Source organism: Lissotriton vulgaris, chromosome 5, assembly GCF_964263255.1.
Source record: "Lissotriton vulgaris chromosome 5, aLisVul1.2, whole genome shotgun sequence".
Lineage (NCBI taxonomy): Eukaryota > Metazoa > Chordata > Amphibia > Caudata > Salamandridae > Lissotriton > Lissotriton vulgaris.
Genome location: NC_141693.1, coordinates 441,444,260 through 441,460,577, shown reverse-complemented (window position 1 = coordinate 441,460,577; position 16,318 = coordinate 441,444,260). Strand labels below are relative to the sequence as shown.

The window sequence follows — 16,318 nt, the reverse complement described above, 5'->3', positions numbered from 1 at the left end:
GTATCTTGCAGAGAAAAAAATAACAAAGCAGATTGCTTTTTGCAAACAATGCATGTATGAAATAAAGAAGTGAATGCATTCCACAGTGTGTACTTTTCACTAATGAAAAGTACATCAAGCTTAAATGAAAGCTTTCCATATGTGCATTTGATTTCTTAGTGCAATGATACAAGAGTGTGATACACTGGAAGAAGCCGCAAGAGGGCGCACAAGGAATAAGAAGTAAAAGTTGAATTATGTAGCATCAAAACTATGTTGGGTGCAATTCGTGATATGTTGAAGCGAAGAAAGGGAAGCTAGACAGCTTGCCGCTATGAGGAAGACATCAAGTGGGGAAGCAAGGAAAGGGAGCAAGAAAAGGGCGAGATATGGGAAAACAAGCCCGAATCCCAAAGATGAAGGCATAATTCAAATCAGAGGCAGCAGCGTAGGAAGGCAGCAATGACGGCAGGGAGGAGGCGGGAGCGAGAAGGCATAATTCCAATTTTTTTAAAAAGCACAAAAAGCTGTGAGACGCGCTCTGGGGTGGGGGAGGGGCATTGTAGCCTCAGGTTCCGCCCGAGGCAACGAGGGACAGAGCGGGGCCTCCTATTCCCTGAGCTTGGTCCAGGTGAGGTGAGGTCCGGTCCCCGGTCAAGCTGGATGTGAGACACACCACTTGACATAGAGGAACAGTAACACCTATATGTTTGTTTGTATCCTTTTTGTAGTTAGTTTCATCACTTTTTGCAGTAGCAATAATTATATAGCAGAGGCCCTGAAGAAAGCCGAGGGATGGTTTCCCGTTTGGCTGAAACATGTTGGCCCGTTGGCAGCTATTTGGTCGAAACTGCTTTGTTGCACTGTTCTTGGTTTTAATTAGGGGCAGAGCCAGTACTTAAATAAAATATTTCCTTTCCTGGACTCTTCACCGTATTTTATCTCACCACTTCTTTTTCTGTTTTTTGCACTGCACTATTCCCACAGACTAAATCTCTCATGGTCGGAATGTGATTGTGGGCTTGACCCATTTTTCAGTCTGATACAGTGGGTATGGATAAAAGTCTCAATGATCAAGAGATATACCATCCCAACGTATGGAGGACCAAATGAGAAGATTGATCATCGTGACAGATTGATGGGAATCCATTGACTACTTTGAGTCTCACCGACAATCACTTATGTCCTTGTTGTTTGTCTACTATTTGTTACTCATATATTTTGAGGCTATGTAGGACCTGGTGCCTGGATTCACTTAATCAAGGAATCTGGCCTTTTGAAGCGGATTAAATAGCTTCTTGTGAGACCCCCTGGTTTTCTGTGTTTTACATAAGGGGATGCAACCAGGGCAGGTCTTTAAATGTGACCCTTTCACTCCCTGCGGTGTTTTTTGGTATTTTGAACTAGGCCTATTCTGCACATCACGACAAAACAGAAAGGCTCATTATATAGCCCAAATAAAACAAGTTATAAAGGAGGGGTTTGTGCCATTTTTGTAACCAGTCTCTAAATTAATCGATTTGGTTTTAAAACCACAGTCAGGTCTTTTCTCCAAGACACAACGGACTTTCTAAATAAACTACAAGAACTTCCATTCAATTCAGAACACGACCTTTTGGTCAGTATGGATATTGTTTCATTGTACACTCAAATCCCTCAAGACCAAGCTCTAGAGGTCTTAGAAATTTTCTTGAATAAACGGGAAATGCCATCGAAAATCCCAACTGAATTCATCCTGGATTTAGCTAAAATGGCTCTCACAAAAAACTACTTCAAATTCAAAGACGACTTCTACTTCCAAATCAAGGGAGTCGCAATGGGCTGCCCATTTGCCCCAGAGCTGGCAATATTGTACATGAGCCAGTACGAAGACACATTCATTTATAACAACAACCCTTTTCAACAGTGGATCGGAGGTTGAGTCCGTTTTATAGATGACGTTTTTTTCACATGGTCTGGCAACAACGAACAGCTCCTACAATTCCATGAATGGCTCAACAATAGAACTAGAGACATCCAATTCAGTCTAGAGTCATCGAAAACACGTCTTTCATTTTTGGATGTTGAAATATACTGCTCCAATGGCCAACTAGTGACCACACTATATAGGAAGAAATCTGATCGGAACAAAGCCTTGGACTATTCAAGTAGCCATCCGAGAAATTTAAAAACAGAACTTACCAGTGGGGCAATTCCTCTGCATCCGTAGGAATTGTTCCTTCAAGGGCGAATACATGATTCATGCTAACACGTTGAAGGAAAGACTACTGGATCGTGGGTACCCGGCTAAACTATTGAAACAAGCCATTAAGCGTGCGTGGTGGACACCACGGGAAGAACTGCTTAAAAAGAGAGAGAAGAAACAACTAAATCGCACAGTTTGCGTTTCAACCTTCTGTCCTTCATCCAACTTTTTGAAAAAGATCATCCAACAAAATTGGCACTTAGTAAAAGAAATCGATGAGCAGTTTAAAGACATACCACTCTTCGCCTTTAAGAAGGACAAAAGCATTGCCAACCAAATTGTTCGAGCAGCTGTTCCGAAAACAAGGACTATGTCTCTACGGGACTATGTAAACCTTCCCCCTATCACTGGACATTGAAAATGCGGCACATGCCTGTGTTGCAACTCTACTGTTGAAGGCAACCTCTTCCAACACAAAGGCGTTTCATGGAAACATGATCAATTCACGAATTGTAAAACGCGAAATATAGTGTATGGGATAATCTGCCCCTGTAATAAGCTGTACATTGGTAAAACCAATCAGGAGGCCAGGCAAAGAATGTCGCAGCATAAATCCCGGATAAAAAAAAGAAAGTGTTAACAGCTCCCCTAGTCCAACATTGGATTGATGAATCTCATGGGGATAATGATTTGAAATGGACAATCATATCCAAAATTGACCCAGATCCAAGAGGTGGAGACGTGGAGGCCAAATTGAGACAGAGAGAAGTGATGCTTATCTTAAAATTTAACACTACGATTCAGGGCTTAAATGAAATGTCTGAATTATATCATCTCTGAAACGTGTTGTATTTATGCATCATCCACGATTAATCTTGGTAATATCAGGAGTGAGGCTTACCCAATGGGATCAATGAACACACATCAGCATGAGAGAAATGTGGCAATTGAGCTTTATTGAGAACAATATCAGTGGCATCATTCTAACCAGTGGCTTGTAAAGGCACTACCTTCACTCATTCTAGTCATGCCTTGTAAACATCCAAGATGACGCGTCCTACGTAGTCGTCGATTGCAGCCAATAGCTAAACTTCGCCGCCAGGCAGATTGACTAGTCCACCGAGTCCCACCCTAGACATGCAAACATGCAGATAAACGTTACACACACTTTTCTGCAGCTTCTGCGCTAATATTACGACTCCTCACAGTAAATTTGCCTTAAAATGTTCAATATATGTTGAAGCACAATGTATCTCACTTCGTTGCACCTTCGGACAACTGAACAATTCCATAATAGTCGGGCACGCCGTCTTGTGCAACCTCATTTAAACTACAATTCCCAGGATAACCTGCACACAAGGACCTCAACAACTTCCTTTAAATACGTTGAACCGGAAACGATAGCCCGACGGCGTCTGCACTGATGGCGACACCGCACTGAGGAGGATATTACGAAGATCCAAGGTAAACCGGAGAGTGACCTTGTTCCTTGTAAAATACTTCAAGCGCCAGCCGGCATTCACTTATTAAGTCACGCGGCGCCTTTAGAAATACTTTCCCGACTTCCACAAATACCCAAGAACACCGGCATGTAATTGCGGTTCAGCCAATTCCATCTTCTACTCAGCTATAGCATTAGCACGAGTCGTCCTGACGACACCCTGCCATGCTTAAATGATATGTTAGTTTTTACTTACGCGACGCGTTTGCATTTCCGACGTCGTTCATAAAGCATTCATGCCCTGTTCCGTTTCTTACAGAGAGCAACGTATCTCTCCTTGATGAAAAATATTTGTGATAGTGAACCCACTTTGAATCTGTTGATCGTCGCAAACATGTAAGTGGCATCATCTGTTTATATAATTCGACTTTAAGCCTCCCCTGTTATTTAAAATAAAATCGCTAGACATGCATATTTTTTTTTTCCAGACACCAAGACATGGGTAACAACACAAGATAACTCAGGTATGAAACAGGAACTTGCTAAGCCGTATGTAAGTTGAAGGTCGTCCATTTGAATGTCTGACAGTACGTTGTTTATTTTATGTTTTTCAGATTTTGTTGTTTGGTCCTGAAGAGAATCCCCAAAACCCCAGGGATTCGAAACGCGTCGACCCCCCCAGTGTTTCCGATTCATTCTGTTTTAGAGACCAATCCTTTTCAAAAAATGTTTGGATTACAATAATGTTGGATGGTCGTCCTCCTAAATGAGATTTGTACTAGTCTATCCCTCCATTTAGTGGATTAGGCCTACCTGTTGTATTTAGAACAGGATTTTTTATAGGGCCCCTCAATAGTAAGAAATTATATTGTGATAGAGGAAAGGTTCCCTCTTGCCCCATCTTATTTATTTGTTTGTCTGTCGTCAAATTGTTGTCCAGGAGTGTCATATGTTATATGTACTACCTTTTGAATTTATTCTTTGGCATTCGTGCCCTTTTCTTCTGTGTCCAACCGTTAGTCTAAATACCCTTTAGTTATCCTCCTGGATTATACTGATAAATGTATCAGATGTGAGTTGTAGCTTCACATTTTTGTTTCTACGAACTCCAAAAAAATTGTGTTCTCGAAATTTACTCTTTAAAATTAAAAGTAAAAGAAAAAATCCAATAAAATAAATCAATTATTTTTGCTAAAAAGCCTTGACTGAAAGAGTGGTCCTTGGGCTGAGCGATAGTGAGTTCAACCCCCTTTTCAAACGCTTAAACCATTGCACAGTACTTGCAATCCTTTTTGTTCATTTTTGTAAATAAGGCATGAAGACAACGGATGGTTCAATGGCTCTATAACTATCTGGCAATCCACTCTATCAGCATGTTCTGCAGGTGGCTGGTAACCCCGAATCAAAATTGGAAGTTCTCTTCCAAGGTTTCCAATTACACCAGGGACACAAAATAGCTATTTTTTGTAATCCTATATCGAAATTGACCACTCGGATAGAAGAACTTGTTTGTTGTTAACATGCATTGGAAGCCTTAATGTATGTTAAAGTTGTCTGTATTTTTGCACTGACTTGTATATTATAAGTTCACTTAACAAATCTACACTGAGGAAAAACCCCATGATGAATACCAACTTCTATTGATCCCTATACAAGAGGAGGAGACCATGAAAATGATAGGTAGGATTAAATCAAATGACGCTCCAGGTCCAAATGGAATTCCTAATGCGGTGTTCAAGAGCAAACCCAATCTGTGGGAAAAAAATTCACACCATTGTTTAAAGAAACCGTCATGTTCAAAGTAATCCCAGACTCTTGGCAGGGGAGTATTATCCAACCCATCTACAAGAGTGGTCCCCCTGTCAATCCTGCTAACTATCGCCTCATATCTCTAACTGATGTGGAGGGGAAAATCTTTGCAACGTGTTTACTTAAGGATTTGGAAGAGTGGACCGACTATCTAAAGATAATTCCGATCTTTCAAACCAGGTTTAGAAGAGGCCAGTCAATGATTATCAATCTAATATCCCTCACGCTGTTAGAGGAGGAAGCTAAAAAAAATAAGTTACATATTTGCTTCATGGACCTGAAAGCCACTTTTGACTCTGGTCCCTGTACATACTTTGGAAGAAGCCGGCAGCTTGGTGTATACAAAAAAAATACTGTATATGATTGTTTTGTTATTTTCAAATACTTGGATCCATGTGAAAATGGGAGATGGCACCTGCACTACACGCCGTATTAAGACCTTTTGTGGTTTGAAGTAAGGTTGTGTTCTAGCTCCTTGTCTATTTAATCTTTTCATTGCGGATTCGCCTTTTAATTTATAGAATGTTAATACCCTTTCACCAAATCTTTCTGGAGCAAACATAAAATACTTGCAGTACGCCAATGATACAGTATTGCTTAGCCACACCCCAATAGATCTACCACGGCTACTAAGTTCTTTCAACAACTATATTTTCGCATATGCCTTACAATTGTATATTTTAAAAAAAATTTATGATGATAGGGTCAAGTATACAAGGTAGGCGTGCATGGAAAATTACAAATACTTGGGAATTACATTTGATGATAGGGTTACCTATAAAAATCATTTTTCAAATGTAGAGTCCAAAGCTACATCTCTTGCATTCGCTTTTAGAATCCTGCGAGATAAGGAGTAGTTTCTGTCCTGTAACTCCAGTTCTGTAGTAGGGGTATCTCTGTTATAGTCATAATCTAGTGAATAGTCCCGCCCATGTGCGTGGACCCCGGCAATCAAAAATAATCTCTTAAGTTGTCAAAATAATGCAGAAACTGCAAAGACACTTAAGAGAGAATTTAAAGACAAATAATGCAGCCTACATCCACAGGCGACACTGTCCAGTACTTCAACTAGAAATTCCACCAAAAAAAACCACACATAATATAGCCTGCCAGTTTCTACCATAGAGAAACTTGCCTCCCCCAGTAAAAGACTCTGGAATGATAGAGAGGAAGGTAGGGACAGACAAGCCCCATAGGCTGCCATTATGTGGCTTAAATAGGATACTGTGCCTTTAAGAGAACTTTCCAGAACTTCTCCCAGTATCCCAGAATGCATAGCAGGTCCCTCTACTTTCAGTTCTTTTTGAAGGCGAAGCACGTCAGACCTGTCGCATTCCTTACATGATGAAATATCTCCACCGGGGAGGAGGGCAGGCGCTTATGACTATAACAGAGATACCCCTACTACAGAACTGGAGTTACAGGACAGAAACTACTCCTTCTGTAGTAGGGGATCTCTGTGTTTAGTCATAATCTAGTGAATAGAATGGCAAGCCCATCCCCACACCAAAGCGGCGGTGGAGAATAATACATAACGCCACTACTGTGCTAACAAATTCCGCAGCGAAGCCTGCCCAACCTGAGCGTCTGCCCTGGTGTCAGTGTCCAGGCAGTAATGCTTAGCAAAGGTATGAACCGACTTCCAAGTGGCTGCCTTGCAGATTTCAGCAATCGGCACGTTACAGAGCAGAGCCGTCGTGGCAGCTTTGCCCCTGGTGGAATGAGCCTTAGGCTTACCTCCTAAGGTCTTATTAGCCTTTTGGGAACATAATTGTATGCAGGACACAATCCACCTAGAGATGGACTGCTTAGAGGTCGCAAGATCCGTCCTGACCGATCCATAATTGATGAACAACTGGTCAGACCTACGAATATCTTTGGTTTTATCCAGATAAAATTTCAACACCCTCCTAACATCCAGGGAATGGAGAGACCTCTCCGCTGGGGATGAAGGGTTCTGAAAAAACGTAGGCAAAGTTATGGTCTGGTTGACATGAAAATCAGAAATAACCTTGGGAAGAAATTTAGGGTTAGTACGCATAACAACCTTAGCAGCATGAAACACAGTATAAGGTTCAGTACAACACAATGCCTGAATTTCACTCACCCTGCGGGCCGATGTAATGGCCAGGAGGAACGCCGCCTTCCAGGACAGGTGCTGCAACGAAGCCTTATGGATAGGTTCAAAAGGCTCCTTCATCAATCTGGACAGCACCACATTCAATTCCCATGAAGGTGAAGGAAGCCTGACAGGAGGGAATACTTTCTTCAATCCTTCCAGAAAATCTTTGATCACAGGGATCTGGAAAAAGGAAGTCTGTGAAGGGCATTTCCTGTAGGCAGTCAATGCAGCAAGATGAACCTTAATGGAATGAACATTAAGGCCAGACTGCGCCAAATGTAAAAGGTAAGGAAGGATGACATCTTCCTTACAGGTCGTAGGGTCATGGTTCTTAGACTGGCACCAGATACAAAAACCTCTTCCACTTGTAAGCATATGAAGTCCGAGTGGAAGGTCTCTTAGACTCCTTCAGTATGTCCATGCAATTCTCGGGCAGATTCAGATGGCCATATTGCACTATCTCAGGAGCCATGCCGCCAAACTCAAAGACGAGAGGTTGGGGTGTAACATCCGTCCCCCGAACTTCGTGAGAAGGTCCGGCTTGCACGGCAACCGAATGTGAGGAAGGAGAGACCGGTGAAGCAGGTCCGTGAACCACCACTGCCTGGGCCACTCCGGGGCAATGAGTATCATCCGAGCCCTGGACCGGGCCAGCTTGATGAGCACCGCCGGAATCAGGGGAATGGGAGGAAAGGCGTACAGAAAGCAGTTCGTCCAGTCGATCCATAACGCATTACCCAGCGTTCCTTGCTGGAAGTACCTGGAGGCGAAGTCTCTGCACTTGCTGTTGTCGGCGGTGGCGAACAAATCTACGTCTGGAGTTCCCCACCTTGCGAAGACTTCTCCTAGTACTTCGTCTTTATGACCCACTCTTGGTTTTCCTGAACCAGCCTGCTCAGTGCGTCTGCCTGAACATTCTGCACACCTGGCAGATGGGTAGCCGTTATCGTCAGTCCTCTGGCTAGGAGCCAGTGCCAGATCGCCTGCGCCTCCTGTGACAGAGTGCGCGATCTCGAGCCCCCCTGCTTGTTGAGGTAATACATCGTGGTGGTATTGTCCGTCTGTACAAGCAGAGAGTTGGTCTGGAAGGAGAGAAGAAAGGCCTTCAGTGCCAAGTGAACAGCTCTGAGGTCCAGGAAATTGATGTGATACGTGGCCTCCATTGGTGACCACGTTCCTTGAATCTGTAGAGTCCCGGGGTGTGCTCCCCATCCCAGGAGAGAAGCATCCGTCACGACAGTCTGCGTGGGAATGTCCTTGTGAAAGGGAACCCCTCTGAGGAGATTCTCCGCCGAACACCACCACTTCAGAGACTGAAGAGCATGCAGCGACAGTCGAATCTTGTCGTCCCAAGATCCTTTCCTCTGATCCCACTGGTCCTCCAAGCACTCCTGCAGCTGTCTCATGTGCAGCCGTGCGTGTGGCGTCCGGAAGATACAAGAGGCCATCGATCCCAGTAGAGAAGACACCGTCCTCACTGTTGTAGATGGAGTTGTCATAAGAGCCTGAGCCTTCCGAAGGAGAGATAATCGTCGCTCTTCCGAAGGAGACACGCTTGCTGACAGCGTATTGATGGAGGCTCCCAAGTACTGTATGCATTGGACCGGAGTCGGGACAGACTTGGCCATGTTGATGTGCAGCCCCAGCTTGTTCAAGAGAACGCACGTCTTCTGGAAGTGTGCTTGCGCTTCCGAGAAGGAGGATGCCTTGATCAACCAATCGTCCAGGTACGGGCAGGCGAACACCTTGTTCTTCCTCAGGTGTGCTGCTACCACCGCCATGCACTTCGAGAATGTTCTCGCGCAGACTTCAGTCCGAATGGGAGTACTGTGTATTGATAATGATTGGCGCCGACCTGGAACCGCAGGAACTTCCTGTGTTTGTGTGCAATGGGCACATGGAAGTAAGCATCCTGGAGGTCTATAGCACATAGCCAGTCCCCCTGTTGCAACTGAGGATACATCTGATGCAACGACAGCATGCAAAACTTTTCCCTGCGAATCCATTTGTTTGCCTGTCGCAAGTCCAGAATGGGCCTGAACTCGTTCTTGTCCTTCTTGCGAACCACAAAGAACCGGGAGTATAGACCTCTTCCTCTCTGAGACAGAGGTACGTCTTCTATCGCCCTTTTCCTTAACAGGATATCCGCTTCCGCCTGAAGCTCGCGCAGCTGAAACTGCGAGCTGACCGGTGGAATTGCTGGAGGAGGGCTGGTGAACCGAAGACTGTATCCATTGCAAACAATATTCAGCACCCACTTGTCCGGAGTAATTTTTCTCCACTCTGCCAGAAAAAATTGAATGCTTCCCCCTACCGGAGTGGGTAACAGAACCGGGGGAAGTAGGTTCCTAGGGCCTAGACCCAGCCTGGCCCTTGGGCGCCGGAGCCGACTGCTGGCCTCCTCTGCCCTTCTGGCGCTTCTGGAATGGCTTACGGAACTGTTGTTGTTGTTGCGACTGTCCCGAAGCCTGGCCACGTCCTCTGCCTTGCCCACCGAACCGCCGTTGGAACGGGCGGTACGACTTCTTCGTGTCTTTAGGCTTCTCCAGGCCCACCGCCGTGAGCGCTTCGGCCTCCGCCTTCATGCGGGCCATCTCATCGTCCGCATGCTTCCCGAAGAGGGTCTCGCCGGAGAATGGTAGGTTGGCCATCCTCTGCTGTGCGTCCGGTTTCAGGGACGTAAGACGGAGCCAGGCGTGACGTCGTTGATTAACCCCATGGCAGAACTCATGAGCTGCCAACAAGGAAGAGTCCGCTGCAGCGCTGATAATCTGGTTAGCCACCAGCATCCCTTCATTCAGCACTTCCTGGAAGTCCTCGCGCTTCTCACGGGGCAACAACTCCGCAAACTGCTGGAGGGAGTCCCAGAGGGCGCGGTCGTAGCGTCCCAACAGCGCCGTGGCACTCGCAGCCTTCATAGAGGTAGCCGATGTTCCACACACTTTCCTCCCTGCCGAATCCATCCATCTGGACTCCTTATCCGGGGGAACCGTGGATGACGGGGAGGTGGCATGTTGCTTGCGGGCCGCCGTCACAATTACAGAGTCTGGAGGGGGTTCCGCCCTCAGAAGGGCCGGGTCCGAGTCGGGAGCCCGGTACTTCTTCAGCAGCCTCGATGGAGCCGCCTTCGTCACCGCAGGGGTGAGAAAAAGGGCCATAGCCGGTTCCTCCAGGCCCGGCACCAGAGGCAGGAGAGGACGAGACAGGTGTTTTTGATGCAATGTCTCAAAAATGACTGAAGTTTTAGGAGTAGGCACCGTCAAGGATATGCCCAACTTCGCAGCGCCCCGTAAAAGCACATCATGGAACGCCACCAGGTCATCAATTGGGGACACCCTCGAGTCCGGGGACTCGGACAAGGTAGGAGAATAGTCTCTGGTACCAGAGGACCTTGTGTGGGAGCGAGAGTCGCGCCTCCTATGGCGGTGTCTCGACCTCGTGGACGATCTGTGTCGCGATCTCTCCCTTCTCCCAGATCGAGAGCGAGACCTGCCAGCCCGTGGCCGCTCCACCGGTTTCCGTGGTGGGGGCTTCCTTGGCTCCTCTCGGGGTTTCGGTTTAGGGGTCCCCTTAGGAGGTACAGGCAAAGATGGCAGCGAAGTGGACCTCGGCGGAGGAACCCTCGGCTGCGGGGCGGGCCCATGCGGAGGGACTGGTGGAGGTGGTGGGTCGCCTGACGGAAGTGGAGGGTTGGATGGAGGATCCTCTTTAGGAACAGGAGGAGGAGTTGGCGACCGAGGCCGAGATGGCGTGTACACCTCTGAGTACACCGAGCCCGGTGACCCCTTAGGCGAAGGGGGCTGAGATCCAGCCCCTTCAGCAGGTGATCGCTTCCTCTTGCGCCCTCCACTAGAAGCAGTCTGACTTCTGGGACCAGAATCCCTCTTGCGCCGTTTTGGAGAGGCTGAACGACTCCCAGACGCCGACCTCTTTCTTCTCGACGCTGAGCGTCGCTTTTCTGGTGTCGAACGTCGCCTCCGCGACTCCGGCGTCGAACGCCGCCTCCGCGACGTCGACCTCCTCTTCCTCGACGTCGAACGCCGACCCCTCGACGTCGACCTCTTCCTCCGCGACGTCGTACGCCGCCTCCGTGACGTTGAACGTTCCTTCCCCAGAGGCCTCAGCAGAGGCAGAGGGAACCTTCCCAGCCTGCCCAGACCCACCTGCAGCCGTCTCTCCTCAAGGCCAGAAAGCCTGATCTTCATCCTGTCCCTCAGAGTCCGAGCAGTAAACTGCTTGCAGATGACACAATCCTCAGGGACATGATCTTCAGGGAGGCAGACGATGCAGACATCGTGGGGATCACTCTTGGCCTTCTTCCTCCCACATGCTGGACACTTATCAAAAAGGCCAGGCATTTTAGAGCCCTAAAACGCCTGAATCAGCACACAAAAGAGAAAGAACACCAAGAAAGTAAGCTGAAACACTTTTAAAACACAAAAGTGCCAAAATATTCAATAAACCCTTGAAACAAGGGAGAGCTCAATGCCAGGGTCCTGTAAGCAGGAGCCGGAAAAAAGAACTGAAAGTAGAGGGGCCTGCTATGCATTCTGGGATACTGGGAGAAGTTCTGGAAAGTTCTCTTAAAGGCACAGTATCCTAGCCACATAATGGCAGCCTATGGGGCTTGTCTGTCCCTACCTTCCTCTCTATCATTCCAGAGTCTTTTACTGGGGGAGGCAAGTTTCTCTATGGTAGAAACTGGCAGGCTGTATTATGTGTGGTGTTTTTTGGTGGAATTTCTAGTTGAAGTACTGGACAGTGTAGCCTGTGGATATAGGCTGTATTATTTGTCTTTAAATTCTCTCTTTAAGTGTCTTTGCAGTTTCTGCATTATTTTGACAACTTAAGAGATTATTTTTGATTGCCGGGGTCCACGCACATGGGCGGGACTATTCACTAGATTATGACTATACACAGAGATCCCCTACTACAGAAACTTGCATGTCTCAGTCACAAGCATTTAGTTAAATTTATGAAGGCCAAGACAATTCCTGCCTTGGCCTACGGGTCTGTAATTTTCCGAGGCAAGGATTCTCAATTTTTTGATAATTTACAAATTAGGATTTTAAAATGTACTTTTAGGATTTCAAAACATATCGGACATGCAAATATCCAAATAGAATTTGGCATGTCAAGCCAACTACTGGTAAGGCATTCAGCATTCCTAAAAAGCTATTCCTTGTTTTTATCCGATTCGTAGCCTTTTAAACATGTGTTGACAAGAATTTATCTAATCAGACTTGCAATTGGGTGGAGGTCTTACTTAACTAAGAGTCTAAATACATTTAACCTCTACCCTTATGATAACTGGGGAAGAAATTGAAATATTTTTAAGCATCTTTTAAAATCGATCTATGAACATTTTATCTCAGATACTCAATAAGGAGGCTGTATCAGCAAAAAAACATGCCTGGTCGATTGTTAATTATTTTAATAAAAAGGAGCTCCAACCTTATCTACTACTTTATCTTCAGCCATTTATTATTAGGGACACATTTTTAAAATAAGATTTGGCCAATATCCAACACAGGATGTAACCCCAAGATGGATATGCAACTGGCCGACACCAACTGTAGACTCTGTGGGTTTGCTCGTTAAACACGAACACATATTGTGGGTACTTGCAATTGCCTCTTAAAGGAAAGGTAAGCTTTGTTGAAAGCCATTTTCAATTAACAAGGGGTGAGAACCTGCCGTCAAGAAATAATCTTATGTCTTTCTGGGAAATTAATACATTTAATTAGACATTTTGTCAAGCATATCTTTATAACAGAAAACAACCTAAATTAAGAATTAAACAGAGAGTATGTACTAGGTACTATTAGGACAATCAGAAGCACTTTACTGACATGCTATCTAAAGAAAGAAATATAGTTTGGGTTAGCACTAAGAGACTGCATTTAAGCCCGTTACATCTTTGAGGAGTTTAATAAGTCTGTATTAAAAGTGATGGGAATTGAGGAATTTTATCCATTTATTTTAATGCTGTACATAGCACAGCAAAATAAGCAAATAGTGACTTTATAGATGTATAGTTAACGAAAACGTAGGGCAATGATCGCGTGCAAGCATGGAGATCTCTTATTAGTAAGGCAATGACTACAGAAACTATGATAATTATAGACAACAGACAAGCTACTTTAAGATGTTTATGTGGTATCAATGTTCTAATGAAACACGTTATCACTACTATCAGTTGAAAAGGATGAAATGTAAGTGGTCCTTACCTATTTTATCTATTTATACATTTGATTATAATTAATCCTTTGTACTAATGTGATTACAGCTGGTAATGCTCCAAATATTGTAATGATTTTTATTAATCAATCAATAAAGATTTTACTTGCGTAGAGTCAGAATAACAAGACTAAAAATAAATGCTTGTTAGTTTTTTTATACAAGCTGAACAAATATTTGTGGGCTCAAAATTACAGAATGTTTTCTGCTCTTCTGCAGAGGGCATATTTTCCACTTTCCTGCTGGATGTTAGCAGTAACTGAGGTTGTAAAGTAAATGTTTTCGGCAAGATGACCTTGTAACACACTTCGGCTTCTGTGCTAACAGGGTTCCAAAAGTAACAACGTCTAATGTTGCTCCACTTATGAATTAATGCTATTTTAAATCATAGCATGGTCTTTAGATGGATGCTGCAAATATGGTGTTTCGAGTGAGTGACCCCCATATGCTCCATAGAAATACTAAGGTGAAAAGGGTATATAGATTCGCAATAATAATCCAAGGCTAGAAATAGAAGAGAGTTCTGGGAAAATGTGACTTGTCAGGACATTTAACTTGTCTGATGGTATTGGGGGCGGGGGGTTACACGACTCATCTGCAAACGTTATGATAATAGGATGCAGTAAGGCACATAGAGAGTTTATTTTAATAGTGTACAGGTGTGCGCTCAATTGTGACTAGGGTCTATTTTCACTCTAGAAATATTACAGCTAAGTTCTGTTACTATGATTATGGTAGCTATTCACATAATTTATATTAAACCATCACATAATACAGATCAAGGATTGTAAAATACATGGGAGTGTTTTTTGGGATGAGGGCAGGATTCAGGTCAGGATGCCTTATCTTTACGCTTCAAGAGCAAGAGATACTACGAAAGGTTTGTTAAGAGTATAAGCATCCTTCTTCTCATGTAAGTAAAACTCAAAAGGAGAAGATGAGAAATACTGGTATCTTTTCAATTTCTTGGCAAAGGAAGAGGTTCCCTCTAGGGTATAAGGACATACCTAAAAATGGGGGCTTCACAACAGTTGTGTCCAATGATGGGATCCAATTCTATGAGGGGGCCCAAAGATAGAACCTAAAATCCAGTGGCACGCAAACTAAATTGCAACTATCCATACACACGTATCTGGAGTACCATTACATGAGTCTTTGAACTCAATGGGTGCAAAAGTAGAAATGCTCGAAAAAAGTGCCCATTACCTTCCTGCATATCTAACAAGAAATAGCTTACCATTAAAAGGGGGAGAAATCATGTTTATTGTTGGTCATGTCTGGCATATGCATCTTAGATCTTATAATCTTGGATTGATCTAGAGCCTCCAAATGATTCCGGGCATTTCACCAAATACACTCAGATAGATCTTCCAGCACAGTATGATCTTTAGAGGTACAACAAAGTACCCATGATGTATGAGCACATAACTTTGTTCCATGGAAGACATCCTCATACTTACTGTATGTTTGTATGCTAACCTTAGCAAAATAAACATTGCCAGCATTAGCTACCTAAACTACACAGACTGTGAGGGACCAACGAAATATGGATGTAGCTAAGGAAATATTGAGGGGAGGGAGAGGAATTGACTGGAAGCTTAGAAGCTTAGACAGTATGTGCTAAGGCAATGAGTTCAGAGAGGACAGGGACAGCTCAAACACTTACACTTATTCAATCACTTGATATTAACACAAACTTTGAATGTGATTATATGGTTTAGCCAACCGATCAAAATGCGATTTCATTCTTCCTGCTTGGAAAACATATCCGCTAAAGGCAGGATACCCTTACTCTACTAAACATTGAGAACCTGAAATAGTGAATGTGTCTTTCTAGAGAGATTATGCCTAACGCTTGACAGTGCCAGTCCTGTATAAGTAGATTTCCAACCTTACATAAGACCACACATGGTATACCTACAATAGAACTACTGCAGAGGTTCAAAACAGAACTAAGAGGAACATGGCGCTACTGGGTATGAAATGGATCTGGACTATTCTTACCATAACCAAAATTGCTCCTGCAAATATAGGAAATGATGCACTGCATTCGGGCAAATTCCAGAAGTACACAGCTACTCCACCTGAACAGAAAGAAACAGGTTATCGGAAAGTATTTCCTGCGGTTATGTCTCAATATATAGAGATCCTCAAGGATTCAGATCTCAAATAAAATCTCAATCTGAAAACTAACGGAATTTGAAAGAGAAATATCAGGATCAACTGTTAACTCAATGGGGATCATTCAAAAACCCAGGGTGAATGCAGCAAAAATAAAATAAAAAACATACTAGAGAGGAACATGAGGGGAGTTATAAGCAATAGGAAAGAAATAAGAGAACCAGGTGTCAATCCACTGATGACTGTTACTTTCAATCCCTGCAGGATCATGGGGATAGGAGATCTGATGCAGACTAGAGTGTACATTTCAAAAAGAGACAAATCATACCAGCAAGAGAAAACAGATGGTAAAATATCCTGACAAACAAGCACTTCCAAAAGAGGAAGGTACCTGGTAAGGGAGAAAGGTGCCACGCAAAAG

General features: G+C 44.3%; 1 protein-coding gene across 3 annotated transcripts in view; it reads right to left on the bottom strand.

Annotated features, from left to right (window-relative positions):
• PRDM2 (PR/SET domain 2) overlaps positions 1 to 16,318 on the bottom strand; it is a 434,311-nt gene that overhangs the window by 316,998 nt on the left and 100,995 nt on the right. For all 3 annotated transcript variants that reach the window (XM_086921861.1, XM_086921863.1, XM_086921862.1), the window contains exon 3: positions 15,781 to 15,860. Coding sequence is in view for 1 of the 3 variants with exons in the window: in XM_086921862.1 (XP_086777988.1) it covers positions 15,781 to 15,783 (3 nt within the window). In the remaining 2 variants the exon portion in view is untranslated. The remainder of the gene's footprint in view (positions 1 to 15,780; positions 15,861 to 16,318) is intronic.